This window comes from Hydra viridissima, unplaced genomic scaffold (genome assembly GCF_058129835.1).
Source record: "Hydra viridissima isolate aposymbiotic clone 2 unplaced genomic scaffold, HvirCarnegie_v1 scaffold_68, whole genome shotgun sequence".
In the NCBI taxonomy this organism is placed as follows: domain Eukaryota; kingdom Metazoa; phylum Cnidaria; class Hydrozoa; order Anthoathecata; family Hydridae; genus Hydra; species Hydra viridissima.
The window spans coordinates 38,657-64,948 of record NW_028324347.1 but is presented as its reverse complement, the minus strand read 5'-3'; the positions used below and the strand labels follow the sequence as shown (position 1 = coordinate 64,948).

The following is a 26,292-nucleotide window of genomic DNA, read 5'->3' as shown; positions in this document are numbered from 1 at the left end:
TTATAGTTGCAATGAGTGTTTGTTAATGTTCCCCCACTTGGCTTGTACTTTTGTTTTCTTTTTTGTTATGTCAACACTCTCTGAGTCAGTGATGCTGATGCTGTTGTTATTATGCTTGCAATGAGAGTTGTTACTGTTGTAGTTATGTCTGTCATTTGTCCTTGTTAGCAAGTTCTATTTGCCCTCTCTTGCCTTTTTTCAACACAGTTTCTTTCTTTGAGTCATATGGTTGCGAGATCCTCTCAAACTCCATCTCTTTATTTATTTGTTTCTTTTTTTTTTTTTTTTTTCTCATTCTCCTTCTCATAATAGCAATCACTGCTGCCACCATGCATGTAATGCTAGTTGCTCTCATTCTTTTTCATTTGCTAGTGGAAACTTTGTTTCTTCTTGTTGCTCTCTTTTCTTTCTTTTTTCTCTTTTGCAGAGGATTCGAAAAAACACAGCTCTTCCCTGCAGTTGTAAACATTCCAGGATTCCAGGATGCAGGCAGAAGAAAAACACTCTCACTAACTGTCTTCTTTTTTTAGCATAAACCGTTGCAAACAAACACCTGAACATGTCTTCTTCACAAGAAAACAACACTGTTGTTGCCCCTTCTCCGAACTCTAAAGCGAAAAAAAAGAAAAGAAGGCAGTCACAAGAACAGAGAGACTTAAAGCTCAAAAACAAAGTCAGGGCCGCATTAGTTGCAGCGTGTGGCTCCGTAAACAGGGTTGTACCTTTCTATGGTACCAAGAAGAGGTACGCTGTTAGCTGTCCGATGCCTTTGTGCAAACATTCCTCCACAAGCATTAAAAGACACTTGACTAAAAAAGATCATTCTTGGACTTTGGATGAAGCTTCCATCTTTTACTCTGCAATGGTCAGGAAGTTTCAGCATGCTCGTCTCGAACGCAAGTCCGGCTGTCCAAAACCTTACCCCTGTTTGCAATGTTGGAAGTATTACGACCGACTGGACATACACTTGAAAGAGACTCATTTCTACGATTCCAAGACGATCAAACAAAAGATTGCAGAGGCAAAGCGATACGACAACGACAAGCTCTATGTCCCTCAATTTATTCGACCTGCCTTCTTTGGTATTAAGCCAGTAGCTGAACAAGCGTCTGCATCAGGCTCTGCATCCTCTGCTCCTGGGCCTTCCTCCTCTTTTTCTTCTCCGGTTCTTTCCTCTGATCCTCTTTTAAGCTTGCCCTCATCAGTTGCTGGTTCGTCCGAGGCTCCTTCTGCAAACCACTGCACCTCTGTAGAAAACAAAGAGCTGAACACCGAATCCGTCCTAGACTCTGATTTTAATTCCTTAAAGCACTTGGTTTCCAACTCCTCCGTCTTGACAGAAGATAAGAGACTCTTGTTTCAGCTGGACAAAGATGCTTTTCACTTTTATTACCAGTCAGCAGATGAGCTCTTCAGAGATTTTGAAAAGTGGCTTGTGGTAGCCAACAACAACACTTTGTCACAAGCAAAGATCTACAAAAATGCAGTTGTTGAAATATTGACATGTTGTGACAGCACGCTGACGCTGCACCCGAACGCTCTCACCAATTCCAACGTTTTGGAGGATAGATACTTTTCCATGCACTTTAAAAACATTCAGCTCAATTCCAAGCTGAGTGAACTTGACCAAACAAAAGCCATGTCTTGTCACACGTTGTACAACCGCCTTGTCTACCTTTGTCTCCTGTTTCGTTTCAGTGAAGCCAGGAATGTCTATTTCGGACTTTCTCATGAGGCCATCCGACGTTTGCGCTGCAAGGTGGAGGAGTTACAAAAAGTGCTGAGGCCCTTTCGTTCTTTGAGGAGGAGCCTTGTGAAAAGCAAAAAATGCATCAACATCATCAATGTCAGTTTGCTGAACGAATATGGCAAGTCTGCATACGTAAGACAGTTAGTGGAATCGATTAGAAAGCCGTCTCTTACACCGACTAGAGACAATGCTGTGTCTCTACGAAACCATCTTCTGCTCTCTGTCACTGTAATTAACAGTTTAAGAAAATCTAACATTGCTCTTTTAAAACATTAGAGACTACATGGCTGCTGAGAAGAGTGAGTGTGGATATTGCATTGTGCAAGAGCGCTACAAAACAGCATACAAGTACGGAGCCAAAAACATTCTAGTGCCGAACGACTTGAAAGTGTTGATCGATATTTATTTGCTGAGATACAGAGACCTTCTTGTCAACGACTCTCACTACATGGCTGCAGACACCAAGACTGTTTTGGAGTTGAGCGACTGCTACAGGCCCCTTTTTCCATCGATGAGACCCAACAAAGACGAATGTGTGACACTCGGTGCAACTAGAGTGCCTGTTTACCAGATGGGTTCCTCTGCTATCTCCTCTTGCCTGACGTCCTGCTTCAGAAAAAGCCAAGTAAACATTCCCATGAAGCGTCTTACTCCCACTTGCATTCGCGGTTCGATAGCCACTTACTTTGCCAACAACAGCAAAGAAGATCGCGAGCGGTTTGCTACACTCTACATGAAGCACAGCAGGAACACAATGGATAGCTTTTATGTGTCCCAGTGGAACGCTGCAGAGGAGTTGCGCTTTGCCCTGGGCATCGGACAGTCCTTCGGAGTCATAGAGTCTTTGACTGTTGAAAAGTCTGAGAGACCACCAAAGAAGGAGAAGGATGTGATGGACTGGCTCCAAACTAATGCAGAGGAGTACGGTTTTCATGAGGTTGAGGACATCTTTGAGGAAGATTTAGACTCCGGTTCTGACTCTGAAGAATGTGCTGCTACTTTCAGCTGTACCACAGTGGTTCCGTTTTCTCCAGCTGTAGAAAACAATGTTCCTTTAGAGGATAGCAACGACCATGCCGTAGATTTCTTGTGTGAACCTACCTCAACTCCTGTTTCGTCTGTTCCATCTGAACAAACAATCGCTGGTCCAGTTCTTGAACTATCCCCTGCTCTTGCACAACTAGTTCCTAACGAACAAGCTGTTTGTATGGATGTAGATCAGACTCTAGCTGTTCCTGTTGGCACAGCTTGTTCTCCTCTTGCATTAACATTATTTCCTGATGAACCGGATTTTATTGAACACCATGCAAAACTTTCTCCAGTTTACTTTAATGAGCAAGTGGTTGCCAAACCTGTTTCTGCTTCTCCTTCTCAGCAAGTCGCTTTCTGTCCTTCAAAAGAGGTCTTTTCTGTTCCTCTGACTCCTAGCCTTGTTGCTTTTCAGCAAACATTGGCCAAACCCAGTTTGTTTCTTTCATCTGATCCAGTTTCAGCTGTTCCTGTCCAACAGGCTGGTACTGTTCTTGCAAAGCAGCTCTCACCTTATGCTGTTCAATCTGTTGGTAGCCTATTTAGCCAAAGTCTTGCCTCTACATCCAGAGGTAAATTCTTTTTGATTTTTGATTTTTGATTTTTATGCAAATCTCAACACGCTTTCAAAAAATGAAAATGCCCAAATCAACTCCTTGCCCTATTGTTATTGTTAGAGCTGTAAAAAAAACAAAACAAAACAAAAAAACAACACAGAAGTGTGTATGTATTTGTTGCAGGACTAATTCTGTGATTGCTTAAATGTTTATACAAGTGAATGATACTAAAACTGATTATGTTTTAGAAGTAAAAGATCCAAGAAGAAAAAAAATCAAGTTGGAAATGCCATCTTTCACTCAAGAACTCATCGGTAATGTAAAACCTAATTTATACAAAGATATATAAACACAAACCTCTTCTTGCACAATTTCAGATGGTTAACTGTTAACAAAAACTAGCCATCATTGCTAAGTGCACTTTTAGAAAGTTGTGTCTACCCGATTTCTAATGATGAAGTTAGAAACATCACCGTTAGAAATCATGCACAGCTTGTTATCATCTCTAACACTTAGAAACTGTTGATGGTTTTTATGAATTAGAAAAATGAACATGGTTTTATTTTATTTCAGGATCAACTCAGCCAAGAACAAAGGAAAACAAAGCAGAAGTTAGCCAATGCCATTTAGGTAATCTTTCAAAAACCAGTTATTGCTATCAGTGCAAACAATAAGGTCAACAAAAAAAAAATAAATAAAAAAACAGAATAAATCTTGTCTTACTTCAGAACCAAATGAATATTTGATTTAATCACTTTGTGTTATGACTTGAGTTTGTAAAATTTTAGATGAAATAGTTGAAGAGCTGAATGCTTGCCCTGGCCACAACGAATGGTTCAACACCAGAAGTTTTCCACGATGTGCAGCTTTGGTGTTGGCATACATCTTGCAAGACGTGTTTACAGATGTAAGCTCAAGTTGCTCGTACAAAGATTACCTTGGCATCTTGGCAAATCATAGCAGTGACAAGCTCATTCATGTCTTGCAAAAGTACTCCTACCAAAGCCATATTAAAGACAAAATTAAAAACATGAAGCTAAAAATTCAAAAAGAGGGTAGTTTAGAAAAGTTTGTTCAATATGGCAATATCGTGAAACCATTTATGTAGTTTAGATAAGTTTGTTCAGTTTGGCAATAAAGATGGGCCTTTTGTGTAGTTTGTTTTATCTATGCTTTTGCAAATATTTTTATCTGTTTCGCTAAAGACATAATAAACAAGAAGTTCTGTTAAACTGTTCTCACATTTCTTATTTAAAGATAGTTCAAACTTTTTTTTATCTTTAAAAAAAAAAAAAAGAAGTCGTTTTGTTATTCTGTGAAAACTTTTAATAGAGTTGCATTTAGAATTACTTCTGATGTTTTTAAGAGTTTGTTAAAAAGCAAAATAATATTTCCTGTGATGTTAAACTGCATAAGTGAAATTTAAAAAAGGAAAACTGCTCCAACCATTTTTCGGAAAAAGAAATCAAAAAGTTCCTTATTTTAAAAGATCTAGACATCCATTTCTTCTTCAGCAAAATAGCGAGGCTTTTTTATGAACTCTTACTCTCTATTTTTTCATATCTTTACACAAAGGATTTTGTTTAGATCAATGTAAACATACATAGAAGTATATTATGTTTTTTTTTTTTTTTTTGTTTTTATGCAGTCTAACTTTTGTTTCACTTCTATTTTATTTTACGTTTATCTTGTATTTTATCATGCCTTATTGGTTTTTGCGTTTTGTGATGTCAAGCTGCGTAAGCTAAACTTAAAAGGGGAAAACTACGCTAACTTTTCTTTGAAAAAATATTCAAGAAGTACCTTAAACGAAAGAGAAAGCACACGAATCTTGCCATCCAATTCTTCTTCTGCAAAGTAGCGAGGCTTTTTATGTACTTTTGCTCTCTAATTTATCTCTATTTACGCAAAGGGTTTTATTTCAATGTAAACACGTATAAAAGAATACTTTGTTAAAAATAATGTTAAAGGAGTTGCGTAAAAAAAAACGTCTGAATAAAGTTTCTTTACAAAAAAAACAACTAAGAAACAAGCGCGCCTAAGAAAAACCAGATCGCGATTCACTAAGTCAAAAAACGAAAGAAACAAAGTTTAAAAGGTCTTTCTAGACAACAAATTCTATTTTTGGCAATGCAGTTTTTGTATTTATGCAACCTAACTTTTGTTTGACTTCTATTTTATTTTACGTTTACCTTGTATTTTATCTTGCCTTTTTGTGTTTTGTGATGTCAAGCTACATAATCTAAACTTAAAAGAAGGAAACTAGGCTAACTTTTCTAGTAGAATATTATGTTGTTGGTTTTGTATGCAGCCTAACTTTAGTTTCATCTATATTTTATTTTGCGTTTATCTTATATTTTATCTTGTCTTTTTGAGTTTTGTATTTTGTGATGTCAAGCTACATAATTTAAACTTAAAAGAAGAAAACTAGGCTAACTTTTCTTTGAAAAATTGTTCAAAAACTACCTTACACCGATAGAGATAGCTCACGAATTTAAAAAGTTGCATCTATTCATCTTCTTCTTCAGCAAAGTAAAGCTTTTTATGCACTTTTACTCTCTAACTTACCTATATTTGCGTAAAGGATTTTATTTAATTCAATTTAAACATAACTAGTAGAATATTATGTTGTTGGTTTTGTATGCAGCCTAACTTTAGTTTCATCTATATTTTATTTTGCGTTTATCTTATATTTTATCTTGTCTTTTTGAGTTTTATATTTTGTGATGTCAAGCTACATAAGCTAAACTTTAAAGAGGAAATTTACGCTAACCTGTCTTTGAAAAACTATTCAAAAACTACCTTTAACAAAGTAGCGAGGCTTTTTATGCGCTTTTACTCTCTAACATACCTATTTTTGCGCAAAGGATTTTATTTAATTCAATTTAAACATGCCTAGTAGATTATTATGTTGTTGGTTTTTTATGCAGCCTAACTTTAGCTACATCTATTTTTCATTTTACGTTTGTCTTATATTTTATTTTATCTTTTTGTGTTCTGTGATGTCAAGCTACATAAGCTAATGTTAAAAGAGGAAAGCTGCGCTAACCTTTCTTTGAAAAACTATTCGAAATCTATTTTTGAGATAATCTAGATTTAAAAGAGGAACACTACGCTAATTTTGCTTTGAAAAAACTCTCGAAAACTAACTTATTCGATAGAGATAGCACACAAATTTAAAAAATTGTATCTACTCATCCACTTCTTCTACAGCAAAGTACTGAGGCTTTTTATGCACTTTTATTCTCTAACATACCTATATTTGCGCAAAGGATTTTATTTAACTCAATGTAAACATACATAGAAGAGTATTGTTACCCGTTTGTTTTATGCAGCCTAACTTTAGTTTCATCTATACATTATATTGCGTTTACCTTATATTTTATCTTGCCTTTGTTAGTTTTGTGTTTTGTTATGTCAAGCTTCATAATCTAATCTTAAAAGGGGAAAACTGCGCTAACTTTTCTTTGAAAAAGTACTCAAAAAGGACCTAAATCGATATAGATAGCTCACAATTTTAAAAAGTTGCATATAGTCATCTTCTTCTTCAGCAAAGTATCGAGGCTTTTTATGGATTTTTACTCTAACTTTCCTATATTTGCGCAAAGGACATTATTTAATTCAACTTAAACATGCCTAGTAGATTATTATGTTGTTGGTTTTTTATGCAGTCTAAACTTTGTTACATCTATATTTTACGATTAACTTATATTTTATCTTGCCTTTTTGAGCTTTGTGTTCTGTGATGTCAAGCTACATAGTCTAAACATAAAAGAGGAAAACTACGCTAAACTTGCTTTGAAAAACTATTCAAAAACTACCTTTAACAAAGTAGCGAGGCTTTTCATGCACTTTTACTCTCTAACATACCTACATTTGCGCAAAGGATTTTATTTAATTCAATTTAAACATGCCTAGTAGATTATTATGTTGTTGGTTTTTTATGCAGCCTAACTTTAGTTTCATCTATATTATGTTTTAGGTTTATCATATATTTTATCTTTTCTTTTTGAGTTTTGAGTTTTGTGATGCCAAGCAACTTAAGCTAAACTTAAAAGTGGAATGCTACGCTAACCTTTCTTTGAAAATCTATTCATAAACTACCCTAGACAAAAGCTAGATTTAAAAGAGGAAAACTACACTATTTTTACTTTGAAAAAACTTTCGAAAACTACCTTAATCGATAGAGATAGCACACGATTTTAAAAAATTGCATATAGTCATCCACTACTTCTGCAGCAAAGTAGCGAGGCTCTTTATGCACTTTTTCTCACTAGTTTGCTTATATTTACGCAAAGGAATTCATTTAATTCAATCCAAACATATATAGAAGATTATTATGTTACGATTTTTTTTTTCTTTTATGCAGCCTAACATTTATTTCACCTACATTTTATTTTACGATTAACTTTTATATTACCTTTCCTTTTAGTGTTTTGTGTTTTGTGATGTCAAGCTACATAAGCCAAACTTTAAAGAGGAAAACTACGCTAAGCTTTCTTTGAAAAACTATTCAAAAACTACCTTAAACAAAGTAGCGAGGCTTTTTATGCACTTTTACTCTCTAACATACCTACATTTGTGCATAGGGTTTTATTAGATTCTAGTAGGTTATTACGTTGTTGTTTTTTTATGCAGTCTAACTTTAGCTTCATCTATATTTTATTTTACGTTTATCTTATATTTTATTTTGTCTTTTTGAATTTTGTGTTTTGTGATGTCAAGCTACATAAGCTAAACTTAAAAGAGGAAAGCTACGCTAACCTTTCTTTGAAAAGCTGTTCAAAAACTACCTTAGACATAATCTAGATTTAAAAGAGAAAGACTACGCTATTTTTGCTTTGAAAAATCTTTCGAAAACTACCTTAATCGATAGAGATAGCACAGGATTTTAAAAAGTTGTATCTAGTCATCCACTTCTTTCACAGCAAAGTAGCGAGGCTTTCTATGCGCTTTTACTCTCTAACATACCTATTTTTGCGCAAAGGATTTTATTTAATTCAATTTAAACATGCCTAGTAGATTATTATGTTGTTGGTTTTTTATGCTGCCTAACTTTAGCTACATCTATTTTTCATTTTACGTTTGTCTTATATTTTATTTTATCTTTTTGTGTTCTGTGATGTCAAGCTACATAAGCTAATGTTAAAAGAGGAAAGCTGCGCTAACCTTTCTTTGAAAAACTATTCGAAATCTATTTTTGAGATAATCTAGATTTAAAAGAGGAACACTACGCTAATTTTGCTTTGAAAAAACTCTCGAAAACTACCTTATTCAATAGAGATAGCACACAAATTTAAAAAATTGTATCTACTCATCCACTTCTTCTTTTTATGGATTTTTACTCTCTTATTTACCCAAATTTGCGCAAAGGACTTTACTTAATTCAACTTAAACATGTCTAGTAGATTATTAAGTTGTTTGTTTTTTATGCAGCCTAACTTTAGTTTCATTTATATTTTATTTTACGTTTATCTGATACTTTATCTTGTCTTTTTGTGTGTTGTTTTGTCAAGCTACATAAGCTAAACTTAAAAGTGGAAAAGTACGCTAACCTTTCTTTGAAAATCTATTCAAAAACTGCCTTAGACATAAGCTAGATTTAAAAGAGGAAGACTACGCTATTTATGCTTTTAAAAAACTTTCGAAAAATACCTTAATCCATTGAGGTAGTGCACGAATTTACAAAGTTGTATCTAGTCATCCACTTCTTCTATAGCAAAGTAGCGAGGCTTTTTATGCACTTTTGCGTTCTAATTTATCTCTGTTTACGCATATGGTTTTTGTTTATTTCTATGTAATGATATACAAAAGAGTATTTTGTTAAAGATTATGCTGCAGGAGCTGCGTAAAAAAACTCTGGCGACCTTTCCTTAAGAAAAAAGCAACTGAAAGACATGTGCGCCTTAGAAAATTCAAATCGCGATTCACCAAATTAAAAGACGAAAAGAACGACCTTTAAAAGCTCTCACTAGACATTTGTGTTTATGATAGGCAATGCAGTTTTTGATTTTATGCAGCCTAACATTTGTTTCATCTATATCTTATTTTACGTTTATCTTATACTTTATCTTGCCTTTTTGAGTTTAGTATTTTGTGATGTCATGCTAAATAAACTATACTTTGCTAATTTTTATTTGAAAAAATATTCAAAAACTACCTGAATTATAAGCTAGATCTAAAGGAGGAAAACTACGCTAACTTTTCTTTAAAAAAAATATTTAAAAACTACCTTAAACATAAGCTATATCCAAAAGAGGAAAACTATGCTAACTTTTCTTTAAAAAAATATTTAAAAACTACCTTAAACATAAGCTAGATCTAAAAGAGGAAAACTACGCTAACTTTTCTTTGAAAAAATACTCAAAAACTACCTTAAACATAAGCTAGATCTAAAAGAGGAAAACTACGCTAACTTTTCTTTGAAAAAATACTCAAAAACTACCTTAAACATAAGCTAGATCTAAAAGAGGAAAACTACGCTAACAATTCTTTGAAAAAATATTCGAAAACTACCTTTAAACATGATTTAGATTTAATAGATGAAAACTACGCTAACATTTCTTTGAAAAAACATTCAAAAACTACCTTTAAACATGATTTAAATTTAATAGATGAAAACTACGCTAACATTTCTTTGAAAAAACATTCAAAAACTACCTTTAAACATGATTTAAATTTAAAAAAGGAAAACTACGCTAACATTTCTTTGAAAAAATATTCAAAAAGTACCTTAATCGAAAGAGATAGCACACGAAATTAAAAAGTTGCATTTAGTCATCCGTTTCTTCTTCATCAAAGTAGCGAGGCGTTTATGCACTTTTTATTCTCTAAGTTATCTCTACTTACGCAAATGGCTTTTGTTTATTTCAATGTAAAACTTTTCAAAAGAGTATTTTGTTAAAGATTATGCTGCAGGGGCTGTGTAAGAAAACTCTGGTGACCTTTCTTTAAGAAAAAGCAACTAAAGTAGATGTGCGCCTAAGAAAATCCAAATTGCGATTCACTAAATTAAAAGACATATACAACAAACTTTAAAAGTGAAACTATTTTTACAAGCGTATTTGGTAAAGATGAAATGTTCTTATGACATTTTAACGTTACGAAAGGGATTTTCTTCTGTTCAAATATTTATTACAATTTAAAGTGTTAAATAATGTTACAGAAACGACCTAAAACGCCTGTTGTATTAATTTAAACGAACAAAATAGATAAAAAAAAAGAAAAACTATCATTAAAAAAAAAAAAGTAAAAAAAGAAAAGAAATAGAAGTTGAGGAAAAATAAAAATAAGAACTTCTAACAAAGAGCTCTTCTTTTTATTTTTCAGATTTTAGATGCTTAATTCCTTGAATGAAAAGTTGAACTGATGACTCACTACTAAGGTTGTTCCTAGCCTTCCGTTCTCAAACTAGGCCATTCTGAGAGGCTGTTTGATTAAGTACCGTTGATAGTAGTATCGCACGTAAGAGACTTCTAAAACTCTGATTATTATTAATTCCTGGAATGAAGAGATGACTTCATACTCACTAACGAGGTTGTTCTTAGCCATCCGTTCTTAAACTAAGCAAAACAGTGAAGTTGTTTGATTAAGTATCACAGTTTGCTGATTTGCACATGCACCATTGCCGAAACTGTGATGCTTGGTTCCTTGATTGGATTGAAGAAGCTCATCACCATGCATTTTACAAGCTGTCCGTTGTTATGTTTTGCAATTCAGTGGTTCTGTTTTGCAATTCATTTTCTGTTTGTTTAAGTATCATCGATGGTGGTGTCGTGCATGCAAACTTTCCGAAACTCTGATGCTTGTTTTTCTTGAATGGAGAGATGAGCTTATACTTTAGGTGACTTTTAAAACTGCAGTAATTAGTGCCTCGAATGGAAAAACGAACTCATTCATTACAGACCAAGGTTGTTCCTGGCCATCCGTTAACATATTAGGCAACAGTACAGCGAAGCTGTTTGTTTTACAAGCTTTTGTCGTTTCGAGAAATCACTACATTAAGCATTCGATGGTGATACACGACTGATGGCCAGGTTCTGATTTTCGAATGAAAAGAAGAGTCGCATCCGACCACCGGTCGGCTTTCGACGCAAAACAGCTGTACACACTCGTCCAACGATCCAGTGACTAACTGTTGCAACGAGAAAGTTAGCTTTATTTGTCGTGCAGATTGTCCGCTTTGACGTAAAATGCTAGAAATTTGCTGAACGCTCGGTTTGCGCCGCCCAAGAGTCATTCTGTTTCTGCGTTGCCAGCGTCTGTCGGCTAAATACAACTGTAGACTCCGCGCAAGCTTTTTCACCGCAAAAGTTGTACAGAGCCACACCGAAGGCTAAAATCGACTTTAAGGTCGAAGGTTAAAATCGACCCTAGAGGTTTGAAAACGACGTCACGAAATTTTCAAGACATCATCGAAGAAAATTACGGCGGCCAGATGCAACTCTTAGTACTAACTCTACTAATCTTAGTACGTTAAGCATTCCAGTCGAGAGATCAGACGTTTTTTCGTCACCTAAGAGACCGGCCGATGCGTTTGCGACGCTGCGGAAAGAAAGAAGATGGCAAACCACAGGGTTGTTACCGTAACAAACCTCCGTGAGTACCTCCATCTCGAGTGGCTTTTGAAGAAACGTTCGTTTTAAACTCAAAGGGATGGTTGTTAAAGCTCACAAACGCCTGGTTAACGATTTTCTAACGGCAGACACCGTGTTTACAATGGATACAGACCGATTAACTGAGCCCAAAGCGCAAGATCTATCAGAAAACTCCTCTAGGTCGATGCAACGAGACGACTAGACACGTGCGTCTAAAGGCATTTTACAATTGAAGGACGCCCCTCGTGGGCCCTTTAACCTTAACACTAAACTCCTGCTTGATATCCTCGTCCCCAGGTTTCCAAACCGTAACCCCAACCCCCTCTAATCCTAACCCCCTTACCCTCTAACTCTCCCCCCTCAAAAAAACAAAAAACATAAAAAAGCAAACAAAACGAAAAAAAAACTTGCTTCCCTCCTCACTTTTAGCTCTAGGATGCAACACCTTTTTGCCGCCCTCCGCTAGAAGGGAGTAGGGAGTAACGAAAGCTTGACATCAAAGTAGCGTTTCGTATGAGATTTGTTTGCCAAAATTTGAGCGTTTTTAAAAAAGCCAAGACTTCGTCAGAGGGGTTTCTTCTTTTCTCCTAAAGCTATCGATCGATTAAAAAGCTCAAAGCAAAGAAATTCAAAACAAAATACAAAAACGGGAAGTTTTAGTTTCTGCACCACAAGCCAAGCACTAGTTCAAACTGGAGATAATAAAAGGAAATCGAATGATCTCACTTCTCAAACCACTGAGCTGCCATTGGTCGGCAGTCTCTTGTTTGGAGACCATTGAGCTGCCATTGGTTGGCTGTTTAATCGTTGCGATTGGTCGGCAGTTTTATCGTTGGAGACCATTGAGAGATATAAAAGGAATTTTTTTTTTGAGCACAACATTAAACGTTAAATCGTTAGATGTTGTTATAAAGGCACCATTAGAATGCGATGTCCTCAAATATTTTCCTCGATATTTTAATAAGTAAACAAAAACAAAACTAAGTCTTGCAACTGGCGAAAACTTTCAATAAGCAAACAAAGCAACAACTTTCCTTTCGAGTTTTTTACATTTTAAACAAAAGACAAACAAAGAAAAAAAAAAAACAAACAAAAACAAAAACAAAAACAAAAAAACAAAACAAAAACAAAACAGAAAAGGGAGAATGAGTGAGTCGACTGATTTCGCTCAACTGTCTTAAACGAGAAGTCATAAACGTTTGCTTGTGCCAGCAAGTTGCAAATTAAGTTGTAAATGAACTGCACCGCAAAAGCTTAACCACAGTTTATTAAGCATATTAAGCCTTTGCTGACATGTTAAGACATTTTAAGCCTTTGCTATTATCATGAGGCTTTTGCTCCACGAGCCAAAAAAGTACGCTAGAGTTGACAAACTGCATCGCGGTCGAAAAGTGTAATTACGCCAACACTTTTATCCGTTTTAAGCATTTCGTTTTCGCACGAACAACAATTAAAGCAGCTCGTTGAGCTTAACGACGTTCGTATTTTTTTTCGAAGCCAAAACTTCGGCTATAAGTAGAATGAAGAGGCACTTCGAAAAACAACAAAGCTGTTCGCAGTCGATAGCAACGAGCGACAACATCTCTGCGAGTCTGGCATCAAGGTAAACAGTTTTTTTTTACATTTTCATTTGTAAGTGCCACTTTTGTGTACATTATGTATTCAAAAATTTCTTGCTGACGCTAGATTTTTCGTTTTCAATGAACAACAGTTGCAACCTCTAGTCGTTTGCTAAAACAGCTTGCTAGGACAACCAAATCAATCATATGTTGTGAAAATTTCTTTTTGTTCAACTGACTAAGGAAGATCGAGCGAACGCTTTTTTTTTTATAACTTGTTTGTATCATATTGCTATTAAGAAAACAGCGTTGTGTATACTAAACGTGACATAATTGGCAATTATCCGTAACTAAAAATAAGATAGAAATTACAAACTTGATACCATATTTTAATTACTCTAACAAAACTAGACGTCATCGCGTGAGAAAATAAATGTTCATAACACATAACCTATTTTTTTGTTTTTTTTTTCTTCTCTTTTTTCCTTTTAATCTCTTTTCTTTCGTCCAAAAAGCGTTTTGATTTTTGCCTCGCCACAAGCGATGAAATCGATAAAAAAACCTGCTCGGACATTCTCAATTCTCAACAACAAAAGCAATCAAAGTTCTAGCTCTCGAGCACGTGCGCCGACAGGTTGATGAAACCGTTCAAATATGCTCGATCGCTAGAATTTAAAGAAAGAAACAAGCCAGAAACAAACCAAAATAAAAAAAACAAAAACAAAAATGGACATCTTTAGAACGCTTAAATTTTATAAAATATTTTCCTCTGCGTTTTTAACCAGCTAAACTGTCGTAAAGTTTTTTCGGTGCAGTTCATTTAAAAAACTTAGTTTTCAACTTTTAAACGTTTTAGACTTCTCGTTTAAGGCAGTCGAAAGAAATGAGTCGACTCACTCTCTCTCTCCCTATTCGGTTTTGTTTTTGTTTATTTGTTTTTGTTTTTTCTTCGTTTGCCTTCGTTTGCCTTTGTTTGCTTTTGGAAAAGTTGTCGCCATGCGAGACTTAGTTTTTTTTTTTTTTTGCTCAAATTGAGCACAAGTGAGTTTCTAGTCTTGAAAGTGTGCAAAGTGTGGGCCAATCTGGTGGCTGGAGTGATGACACGTGAATGCTGGAAATTCCAGACTTTGAGCGGATTCAGCGTACATAGAAAGAAAATGTAGCATTCACGTGGGTCTCTCCTAAGCGTGCCATTGGTCGGTCTGCTGTCCTTAAGTACCCCCCTCCCCCCCCTCAACGTCACGTTTGCTCAACTTTCTCGGTCTTTGGCGCCCAGAGAAAGCTTGAGGAAGGATAAAAAATGGCGAGGTTTCGGTACTGCGTTTTCTGTTTTTCTTATTTGTTTTTGTTTGTTTGCTTGTTTGTTTGTTTGTTTGTTTGTTAATTTTTTTAATTTTTTTTTTTTTGTTTGTTTGTTTCGTTCGTTTGTTTGTTTGTTTGTTTCGTTTGCTTCGTTTGTTTTGTGATGTTTTGTTTTCCCTTCTTGATGGCACAAAACAGAAGCAAACAAGACTTTCGGTTATATTCGGTTATATTCGGTTCAATAAAAGTTTGTTGGTTTCTGCACAACAACAACAACAACCACAACAACAAAAGTCCCTCTGTCCCTCAAAAGCAGTTTCTCCTCTGTCCTAAAGAAGAGCCTCTTTGTAATCGATCTTGTCTGAATGCAGCTCTCCTTTTGCCTACAGGTTTTTATTCCAACCCTTTTGTTGTTGTTAGTGCCATGTTGTTGTTATTGTTATACTCTGTAAAAGCAGTTGTTGCTGTTGTACTTGTTTGTTGTTTCTAAAGACACTGTTGTTGCTGCTGTTAGCGCTGTTAGTAATCACCCACTTGGCTTGTATTTTTGTTTCTTGTTTTTGTTTTTTGTTTTATTTATAAACACTCTCTGAGTAAGTGATGCTGTTGCTGTTGTTGTTGTTACAGTTGCAATGAGTGTTTGTTAATGTTCCCCCACTTGGCTTGTACTTTTGTTTTCTGTTTTGTTTTGTTTTTTTTTTGTTTGTTTTGTTTTTTTTTCTCAACACTCTCTGAGTAAGTGATGCTGTTGCTGTAGTCGTTGTTATAGTTGCAATGAGTGTTTGTTAATGTTCACCAACTTGGCTTGTTTATAATCTATTTTATTTTATCAACACTCTCTGAGTCAGTGATGGTGTTGCTGTTGCTGTTGTCGTTATTATGCTTGCAATGGGAGTTGTTACTGTTCACCCACTTTGCTTGTTTTGTTTTTATTTCTTTATTTTATCAACACCCTTTGAGCCAGTGATGCTGTTGCTGTTGTTGTTGTTATAGTTGCAATGAGTGTTGTTAATGTTCACCCACTTTGCTTGTGTTTTTGTTTTTGTTTATCAACACCCTTTGTGTCAGTGATGCTGTTGCTGTTGTTCTTATTACAGTTGCAATGAGTGTTTGTTAATGTTCACCAACTTGGCTTGTTTATAATCTATTTTGTTTTATCAACACTCTCTGAGTCAGTGATGCTGATGCTGTTGTTGTTATTGTGCTTGCAATAAGTGTTGCTAATGTTCACCCACTTTGCTTGTTTTGTTTGTGCTTTTGTTTTTGTTTATCAACACCCTTTGAGTCACTGATGCTGTTGCTGTTGGTGTTATTATAGTTGCAATGAGTGTTAATGTTCACCCACTTTGCTTGCTTTGTTTGTTTGTTGCTTTTTTTTTTTATCAACACCCTGCGAGTTAGTGATGCTGTTGCTGCTTTTGTCATTTTACTTGTATTTATAGTTGTTACTGTTCAGCCACTTTGCTTGTTTTTTAATCTGTTTTATTTTATCACCACTCTCTGAGTCAGTGATGATGTTGCTGATGCTGTTGTTGTTATTTTACTTGCAATGATAGCTGTTACTGTTCAGCCACTTTGCTTGTTTTGTTTGTTTGTTTGTTTGTTTTTTTTATCAATATCCTCTGAGTAAGTGATGCTGTTGCTGTTGTTGTTGTTATAGTTGCAATGAGTGTTTGTTAATGTTCCCCCCCTTGGCTTGTACTTCTGTTTTCTGTTTTGTTTTGTTTTTGTTTTTTTTGTTGTTTTTTTTCTCAACACTCTCTGAGTAAGTGATGCTGTTGCTGTAGTCGTTGTTATAGTTGCAATGAGTGTTTGTTAATGTTCACAAACTTGGCATGTTTATAATCTATTTTATTTTATCAACACTCTCTGAGTCAGTGATTGATGCTGTTGTTGTTATTATGCTTGCAATAAGTGTTGTTAATGTTCACCCACTCTGCTTGTTTTGTTTGTGCCTTTGTTTTTGTTTATCAACACCCTTTGAGTCACTGATGCTGTTGCTGTTGGTGTTATTATAGTTGCAATGAGTGTTAATGTTCACCCACTTTGCTTGCTTTATTTGTTTGTTGCTTTTTTTTTTTATCAACACCCTGCGAGTTAGTGATGCTGTTGCTGCTTTTGTCATTTTACTTGTATTTATAGTTGTTACTGTTTAGCCACTTTGCTTGTTTTTTAATCTGTTTTATTTTATCACCACTCTCTGAGTCAGTGATGATGTTGCTGATGCTGTTGTTGTTATTTTACTTGCAATGATAGCTGTTACTGTTCAGCCACTTTGCTTGTTTTTTTTTTGTTTTTGTTTTGTTTGTTTGTTTGTTTGTTTTTTTATATATCCTCTGAGTTAGTGATGCTGTTGTTGTTATTATGCTTTCAATGAGAGCTGTTACTGTTCACCCACTTTGTTTGTTTATAATCTGTTTTATTTTATCAACACTCTCTGAGTCAGTGATGCTGATGCTGATGCTGTTGTTGTTATTATGCTTGCAGTGAGAGTTGTTACTGTTCACCCACTTTGCTTGCTTATTGTCTATTTTATTTTGTCAACACTCTCTGAGTCAGTGATGCTGATGCTGATGCTGTTGTTGTTATTATGCTTGCAATGAGAGTTGTTACTGTTCACCCAATTTGCTTGTTTTGTTTTTTTATTTGTTTTTTTGTTTGTTTTTGTTTTGCTTGTTTTTTTTTATCAATACCCTCTGAGTCAGTGATGCTGTTGCTGTTGTTGTTGTTGTTGTTATAGTTGCAATGAGTGTTTGTTAATGTTCCCCCACTTGGCTTGTACTTTTGTTTTCTTTTTTGTTATGTCAACACTCTCTGAGTCAGTGATGCTGATGCTGTTGTTATTATGCTTGCAATGAGAGTTGTTACTGTTGTAGTTATGTCTGTCATTTGTCCTTGTTAGCAAGTTCTATTTGCCCTCTCTTGCCTTTTTTCAACACAGTTTCTTTCTTTGAGTCATATGGTTGCGAGATCCTCTCAAACTCCATCTCTTTATTTATTTGTTTCTTTTTTTTTTTTTTTTTTCTCATTCTCCTTCTCATAATAGCAATCACTGCTGCCACCATGCATGTAATGCTAGTTGCTCTCATTCTTTTTCATTTGCTAGTGGAAACTTTGTTTCTTCTTGTTGCTCTCTTTTCTTTCTTTTTTCTCTTTTGCAGAGGATTCGAAAAAAACAGCTCTTCCCTGCAGTTGTAAACATTCCAGGATTCCAGGATGCAGGCAGAAGAAAAACACTCTCACTAACTGTCTTCTTTTTTTTAGCATAAACCGTTGCAAACAAACACCTGAACATGTCTTCTTCACAAGAAAACAACACTGTTGTTGCCCCTTCTCCGAACTCTAAAGCGAAAAAAAAGAAAAGAAGGCAGTCACAAGAACAGAGAGACTTAAAGCTCAAAAACAAAGTCAGGGCCGCATTAGTTGCAGCGTGTGGCTCCGTAAACAGGGTTGTACCTTTCTATGGTACCAAGAAGAGGTACGCTGTTAGCTGTCCGATGCCTTTGTGCAAACATTCCTCCACAAGCATTAAAAGACACTTGACTAAAAAAGATCATTCTTGGACTTTGGATGAAGCTTCCATCTTTTACTCTGCAATGGTCAGGAAGTTTCAGCATGCTCGTCTCGAACGCAAGTCCGGCTGTCCAAAACCTTACCCCTGTTTGCAATGTTGGAAGTATTACGACCGACTGGACATACACTTGAAAGAGACTCATTTCTACGATTCCAAGACGATCAAACAAAAGATTGCAGAGGCAAAGCGATACGACAACGACAAGCTCTATGTCCCTCAATTTATTCGACCTGCCTTCTTTGGTATTAAGCCAGTAGCTGAACAAGCGTCTGCATCAGGCTCTGCATCCTCTGCTCCTGGGCCTTCCTCCTCTTTTTCTTCTCCGGTTCTTTCCTCTGATCCTCTTTTAAGCTTGCCCTCATCAGTTGCTGGTTCGTCCGAGGCTCCTTCTGCAAACCACTGCACCTCTGTAGAAAACAAAGAGCTGAACACCGAATCCGTCCTAGACTCTGATTTTAATTCCTTAAAGCACTTGGTTTCCAACTCCTCCGTCTTGACAGAAGATAAGAGACTCTTGTTTCAGCTGGACAAAGATGCTTTTCACTTTTATTACCAGTCAGCAGATGAGCTCTTCAGAGATTTTGAAAAGTGGCTTGTGGTAGCCAACAACAACACTTTGTCACAAGCAAAGATCTACAAAAATGCAGTTGTTGAAATATTGACATGTTGTGACAGCACGCTGACGCTGCACCCGAACGCTCTCACCAATTCCAACGTTTTGGAGGATAGATACTTTTCCATGCACTTTAAAAACATTCAGCTCAATTCCAAGCTGAGTGAACTTGACCAAACAAAAGCCATGTCTTGTCACACGTTGTACAACCGCCTTGTCTACCTTTGTCTCCTGTTTCGTTTCAGTGAAGCCAGGAATGTCTATTTCGGACTTTCTCATGAGGCCATCCGACGTTTGCGCTGCAAGGTGGAGGAGTTACAAAAAGTGCTGAGGCCCTTTCGTTCTTTGAGGAGGAGCCTTGTGAAAAGCAAAAAATGCATCAACATCATCAATGTCAGTTTGCTGAACGAATATGGCAAGTCTGCATACGTAAGACAGTTAGTGGAATCGATTAGAAAGCCGTCTCTTACACCGACTAGAGACAATGCTGTGTCTCTACGAAACCATCTTCTGCTCTCTGTCACTGTAATTAACAGTTTAAGAAAATCTAACATTGCTCTTTTAAACATTAGAGACTACATGGCTGCTGAGAAGAGTGAGTGTGGATATTGCATTGTGCAAGAGCGCTACAAAACAGCATACAAGTACGGAGCCAAAAACATTCTAGTGCCGAACGACTTGAAAGTGTTGATCGATATTTATTTGCTGAGATACAGAGACCTTCTTGTCAACGACTCTCACTACATGGCTGCAGACACCAAGACTGTTTTGGAGTTGAGCGACTGCTACAGGCCCCTTTTTCCATCGATGAGACCCAACAAAGACGAATGTGTGACACTCGGTGCAACTAGAGTGCCTGTTTACCAGATGGGTTCCTCTGCTATCTCCTCTTGCCTGACGTCCTGCTTCAGAAAAAGCCAAGTAAACATTCCCATGAAGCGTCTTACTCCCACTTGCATTCGCGGTTCGATAGCCACTTACTTTGCCAACAACAGCAAAGAAGATCGCGAGCGGTTTGCTACACTCTACATGAAGCACAGCAGGAACACAATGGATAGCTTTTATGTGTCCCAGTGGAACGCTGCAGAGGAGTTGCGCTTTGCCCTGGGCATCGGACAGTCCTTCGGAGTCATAGAGTCTTTGACTGTTGAAAAGTCTGAGAGACCACCAAAGAAGGAGAAGGATGTGATGGACTGGCTCCAAACTAATGCAGAGGAGTACGGTTTTCATGAGGTTGAGGACATCTTTGAGGAAGATTTAGACTCCGGTTCTGACTCTGAAGAATGTGCTGCTACTTTCAGCTGTACCACAGTGGTTCCGTTTTCTCCAGCTGTAGAAAACAATGTTCCTTTAGAGGATAGCAACGACCATGCCGTAGATTTCTTGTGTGAACCTACCTCAACTCCTGTTTCGTCTGTTCCATCTGAACAAACAATCGCTGGTCCAGTTCTTGAACTATCCCCTGCTCTTGCACAACTAGTTCCTAACGAACAAGCTGTTTGTATGGATGTAGATCAGACTCTAGCTGTTCCTGTTGGCACAGCTTGTTCTCCTCTTGCATTAACATTATTTCCTGATGAACCGGATTTTATTGAACACCATGCAAAACTTTCTCCAGTTTACTTTAATGAGCAAGTGGTTGCCAAACCTGTTTCTGCTTCTCCTTCTCAGCAAGTCGCTTTCTGTCCTTCAAAAGAGGTCTTTTCTGTTCCTCTGACTCCTAGCCTTGTTGCTTTTCAGCAAACATTGGCCAAACCCAGTTTGTTTCTTTCATCTGATCCAGTTTCAGCTGTTCCTGTCCAACAGGCTGGTACTGTTCTTGCAAAGCAGCTCTCACCTTATGCTGTTCAATCTGTTGGTAGCCTATTTAGCCAAAGTCTTGCCTCTACATCCAGAGGTAAATTCTTTTTGATTTTTGATTTTTGATTTTTATGCAAATCTCAACACGCTTTCAAAAAATGAAAATGCCCAAATCAACTCCTTGCCCTATTGTTATTGTTAGAGCTGTAAAAAAAACAAAACAAAACAAAAAAACAACACAGAAGTGTGTATGTATTTGTTGCAGGACTAATTCTGTGATTGCTTAAATGTTTATACAAGTGAATGATACTAAAACTGATTATGTTTTAGAAGTAAAAGATCCAAGAAGAAAAAAAATCAAGTTGGAAATGCCATCTTTCACTCAAGAACTCATCGGTAATGTAAAACCTAATTTATACAAACATATATAAACACAAACCTCTTCTTGCACAATTTCAGATGGTTAACTGTTAACAAAAACTAGCCATCATTGCTAAGTGCACTTTTAGAAAGTTGTGTCTACCCGATTTCTAATGATGAAGTTAGAAACATCACCGTTAGAAATCATGCACAGCTTGTTATCATCTCTAACACTTAGAAACTGTTGATGGTTTTTATGAATTAGAAAAATGAACATGGTTTTATTTTATTTCAGGATCAACTCAGCCAAGAACAAAGGAAAACAAAGCAGAAGTTAGCCAATGCCATTTAGGTAATCTTTCAAAAACCAGTTATTGCTATCAGTGCAAACAATAAGGTCAACAAAAAAAAAATAAATAAAAAAACAGAATAAATCTTGTCTTACTTCAGAACCAAATGAATATTTGATTTAATCACTTTGTGTTATGACTTGAGTTTGTAAAATTTTAGATGAAATAGTTGAAGAGCTGAATGCTTGCCCTGGCCACAACGAATGGTTCAACACCAGAAGTTTTCCACGATGTGCAGCTTTGGTGTTGGCATACATCTTGCAAGACGTGTTTACAGATGTAAGCTCAAGTTGCTCGTACAAAGATTACCTTGGCATCTTGGCAAATCATAGCAGTGACAAGCTCATTCATGTCTTGCAAAAGTACTCCTACCAAAGCCATATTAAAGACAAAATTAAAAACATGAAGCTAAAAATTCAAAAAGAGGGTAGTTTAGAAAAGTTTGTTCAATATGGCAATATCGTGAAACCATTTATGTAGTTTAGATAAGTTTGTTCAGTTTGGCAATAAAGATGGGCCTTTTGTGTAGTTTGTTTTATCTATGCTTTTGCAAATATTTTTATCTGTTTCGCTAAAGACATAATAAACAAGAAGTTCTGTTAAACTGTTCTCACATTTCTTATTTAAAGATAGTTCAAACTTTTTTTTATCTTTAAAAAAAAAAAAAAGAAGTCGTTTTGTTATTCTGTGAAAACTTTTAATAGAGTTGCATTTAGAATTACTTCTGATGTTTTTAAGAGTTTGTTAAAAAGCAAAATAATATTTCCTGTGATGTTAAACTGCATAAGTGAAATTTAAAAAAGGAAAACTGCTCCAACCATTTTTCGGAAAAAGAAATCAAAAAGTTCCTTATTTTAAAAGATCTAGACATCCATTTCTTCTTCAGCAAAATAGCGAGGCTTTTTTATGAACTCTTACTCTCTATTTTTTCATATCTTTACACAAAGGATTTTGTTTAGATCAATGTAAACATACATAGAAGTATATTATGTTTTTTTTTTTTTTTTTGTTTTTATGCAGTCTAACTTTTGTTTCACTTCTATTTTATTTTACGTTTATCTTGTATTTTATCATGCCTTATTGGTTTTTGCGTTTTGTGATGTCAAGCTGCGTAAGCTAAACTTAAAAGGGGAAAACTACGCTAACTTTTCTTTGAAAAAATATTCAAGAAGTACCTTAAACGAAAGAGAAAGCACACGAATCTTGCCATCCAATTCTTCTTCTGCAAAGTAGCGAGGCTTTTTATGTACTTTTGCTCTCTAATTTATCTCTATTTACGCAAAGGGTTTTATTTCAATGTAAACACGTATAAAAGAATACTTTGTTAAAAATAATGTTAAAGGAGTTGCGTAAAAAAAAACGTCTGAATAAAGTTTCTTTACAAAAAAAACAACTAAGAAACAAGCGCGCCTAAGAAAAACCAGATCGCGATTCACTAAGTCAAAAAACGAAAGAAACAAAGTTTAAAAGGTCTTTCTAGACAACAAATTCTATTTTTGGCAATGCAGTTTTTGTATTTATGCAACCTAACTTTTGTTTGACTTCTATTTTATTTTACGTTTACCTTGTATTTTATCTTGCCTTTTTGTGTTTTGTGATGTCAAGCTACATAATCTAAACTTAAAAGAAGGAAACTAGGCTAACTTTTCTAGTAGAATATTATGTTGTTGGTTTTGTATGCAGCCTAACTTTAGTTTCATCTATATTTTATTTTGCGTTTATCTTATATTTTATCTTGTCTTTTTGAGTTTTGTATTTTGTGATGTCAAGCTACATAATTTAAACTTAAAAGAAGAAAACTAGGCTAACTTTTCTTTGAAAAATTGTTCAAAAACTACCTTACACCGATAGAGATAGCTCACGAATTTAAAAAGTTGCATCTATTCATCTTCTTCTTCAGCAAAGTAAAGCTTTTTATGCACTTTTACTCTCTAACTTACCTATATTTGCGTAAAGGATTTTATTTAATTCAATTTAAACATAACTAGTAGAATATTATGTTGTTGGTTTTGTATGCAGCCTAACTTTAGTTTCATCTATATTTTATTTTGCGTTTATCTTATATTTTATCTTGTCTTTTTGAGTTTTATATTTTGTGATGTCAAGCTACATAAGCTAAACTTTAAAGAGGAAATTTACGCTAACCTGTCTTTGAAAAACTATTCAAAAACTACCTTTAACAAAGTAGCGAGGCTTTTTATGCGCTTTTACTCTCTAACATACCTATTTTTGCGCAAAGGATTTTATTTAATTCAATTTAAACATGCCTAGTAGATTATTATGTTGTTGGTTTTTTATGCAGCCTAACTTTAGCTACATCTATTTTTCATTTTACGTTTGTCTTATATTTTATTTTATCTTTTTGTGTTCTGTGATGTCAAGCTACATAAGCTAATGTTAAAAGAGGAAAGCTGCGCTAACCTTTCTTTGAAAAACTATTCGAAATCTATTTTTGAGATAATCTAGATTTAAAAGAGGAACACTACGCTAATTTTGCTTTGAAAAAACTCTCGAAAACTAACTTATTCGATAGAGATAGCACACAAATTTAAAAAATTGTATCTACTCATCCACTTCTTCTACAGCAAAGTACTGAGGCTTTTTATGCACTTTTATTCTCTAACATACCTATATTTGCGCAAAGGATTTTATTTAACTCAATGTAAACATACATAGAAGAGTATTGTTACCCGTTTGTTTTATGCAGCCTAACTTTAGTTTCATCTATACATTATATTGCGTTTACCTTATATTTTATCTTGCCTTTGTTAGTTTTGTGTTTTGTTATGTCAAGCTTCATAATCTAATCTTAAAAGGGGAAAACTGCGCTAACTTTTCTTTGAAAAAGTACTCAAAAAGGACCTAAATCGATATAGATAGCTCACAATTTTAAAAAGTTGCATATAGTCATCTTCTTCTTCAGCAAAGTATCGAGGCTTTTTATGGATTTTTACTCTAACTTTCCTATATTTGCGCAAAGGACATTATTTAATTCAACTTAAACATGCCTAGTAGATTATTATGTTGTTGGTTTTTTATGCAGTCTAAACTTTGTTACATCTATATTTTACGATTAACTTATATTTTATCTTGCCTTTTTGAGCTTTGTGTTCTGTGATGTCAAGCTACATAGTCTAAACATAAAAGAGGAAAACTACGCTAAACTTGCTTTGAAAAACTATTCAAAAACTACCTTTAACAAAGTAGCGAGGCTTTTCATGCACTTTTACTCTCTAACATACCTACATTTGCGCAAAGGATTTTATTTAATTCAATTTAAACATGCCTAGTAGATTATTATGTTGTTGGTTTTTTATGCAGCCTAACTTTAGTTTCATCTATATTATGTTTTAGGTTTATCATATATTTTATCTTTTCTTTTTGAGTTTTGAGTTTTGTGATGCCAAGCAACTTAAGCTAAACTTAAAAGTGGAATGCTACGCTAACCTTTCTTTGAAAATCTATTCATAAACTACCCTAGACAAAAGCTAGATTTAAAAGAGGAAAACTACACTATTTTTACTTTGAAAAAACTTTCGAAAACTACCTTAATCGATAGAGATAGCACACGATTTTAAAAAATTGCATATAGTCATCCACTACTTCTGCAGCAAAGTAGCGAGGCTCTTTATGCACTTTTTCTCACTAGTTTGCTTATATTTACGCAAAGGAATTCATTTAATTCAATCCAAACATATATAGAAGATTATTATGTTACGATTTTTTTTTTCTTTTATGCAGCCTAACATTTATTTCACCTACATTTTATTTTACGATTAACTTTTATATTACCTTTCCTTTTAGTGTTTTGTGTTTTGTGATGTCAAGCTACATAAGCCAAACTTTAAAGAGGAAAACTACGCTAAGCTTTCTTTGAAAAACTATTCAAAAACTACCTTAAACAAAGTAGCGAGGCTTTTTATGCACTTTTACTCTCTAACATACCTACATTTGTGCATAGGGTTTTATTAGATTCTAGTAGGTTATTACGTTGTTGTTTTTTTATGCAGTCTAACTTTAGCTTCATCTATATTTTATTTTACGTTTATCTTATATTTTATTTTGTCTTTTTGAATTTTGTGTTTTGTGATGTCAAGCTACATAAGCTAAACTTAAAAGAGGAAAGCTACGCTAACCTTTCTTTGAAAAGCTGTTCAAAAACTACCTTAGACATAATCTAGATTTAAAAGAGAAAGACTACGCTATTTTTGCTTTGAAAAATCTTTCGAAAACTACCTTAATCGATAGAGATAGCACAGGATTTTAAAAAGTTGTATCTAGTCATCCACTTCTTTCACAGCAAAGTAGCGAGGCTTTCTATGCGCTTTTACTCTCTAACATACCTATTTTTGCGCAAAGGATTTTATTTAATTCAATTTAAACATGCCTAGTAGATTATTATGTTGTTGGTTTTTTATGCTGCCTAACTTTAGCTACATCTATTTTTCATTTTACGTTTGTCTTATATTTTATTTTATCTTTTTGTGTTCTGTGATGTCAAGCTACATAAGCTAATGTTAAAAGAGGAAAGCTGCGCTAACCTTTCTTTGAAAAACTATTCGAAATCTATTTTTGAGATAATCTAGATTTAAAAGAGGAACACTACGCTAATTTTGCTTTGAAAAAACTCTCGAAAACTACCTTATTCAATAGAGATAGCACACAAATTTAAAAAATTGTATCTACTCATCCACTTCTTCTTTTTATGGATTTTTACTCTCTTATTTACCCAAATTTGCGCAAAGGACTTTACTTAATTCAACTTAAACATGTCTAGTAGATTATTAAGTTGTTTGTTTTT

At 34.9% G+C, this 26,292-nt stretch overlaps 2 protein-coding genes across 3 annotated transcripts; both read left to right on the top strand.

Moving 5' to 3' along the window:
* The first annotated feature begins 266 nt into the window (after positions 1 to 266).
* Positions 267 to 4,492, top strand: LOC149876007 (uncharacterized). Its single transcript, XM_090075900.1, has 4 exons — positions 267 to 3,351; positions 3,585 to 3,650; positions 3,910 to 3,966; positions 4,125 to 4,492. The coding sequence occupies exons 1-4, from the start codon at positions 2,034 to 2,036 to the stop codon at positions 4,442 to 4,444; spliced, it is 1,761 nt and encodes a 586-aa protein (XP_089932026.1). The 5' UTR covers positions 267 to 2,033; the 3' UTR covers positions 4,445 to 4,492.
* A 10,241-nt stretch (positions 4,493 to 14,733) lies between these two features.
* On the top strand, positions 14,734 to 22,017 carry LOC149876006 (uncharacterized). Of its 2 annotated transcripts, XM_090075898.1 has the most exons (5): positions 14,734 to 14,806; positions 18,059 to 20,878; positions 21,112 to 21,177; positions 21,437 to 21,493; positions 21,652 to 22,017. In XM_090075898.1, exons 2-5 carry the CDS (start codon positions 18,088 to 18,090, stop codon positions 21,969 to 21,971), a joined length of 3,234 nt encoding a protein of 1,077 aa, XP_089932024.1. In that variant the 5' UTR covers positions 14,734 to 14,806; positions 18,059 to 18,087; the 3' UTR covers positions 21,972 to 22,017. The 2 variants fall into 2 exon arrangements, with proteins under 2 accessions (XP_089932024.1, XP_089932025.1); XM_090075899.1 differs by lacking the exon at positions 14,734 to 14,806 and having other exon boundaries at positions 18,002 to 20,878.
* Positions 22,018 to 26,292: the final 4,275 nt, after the last annotated feature.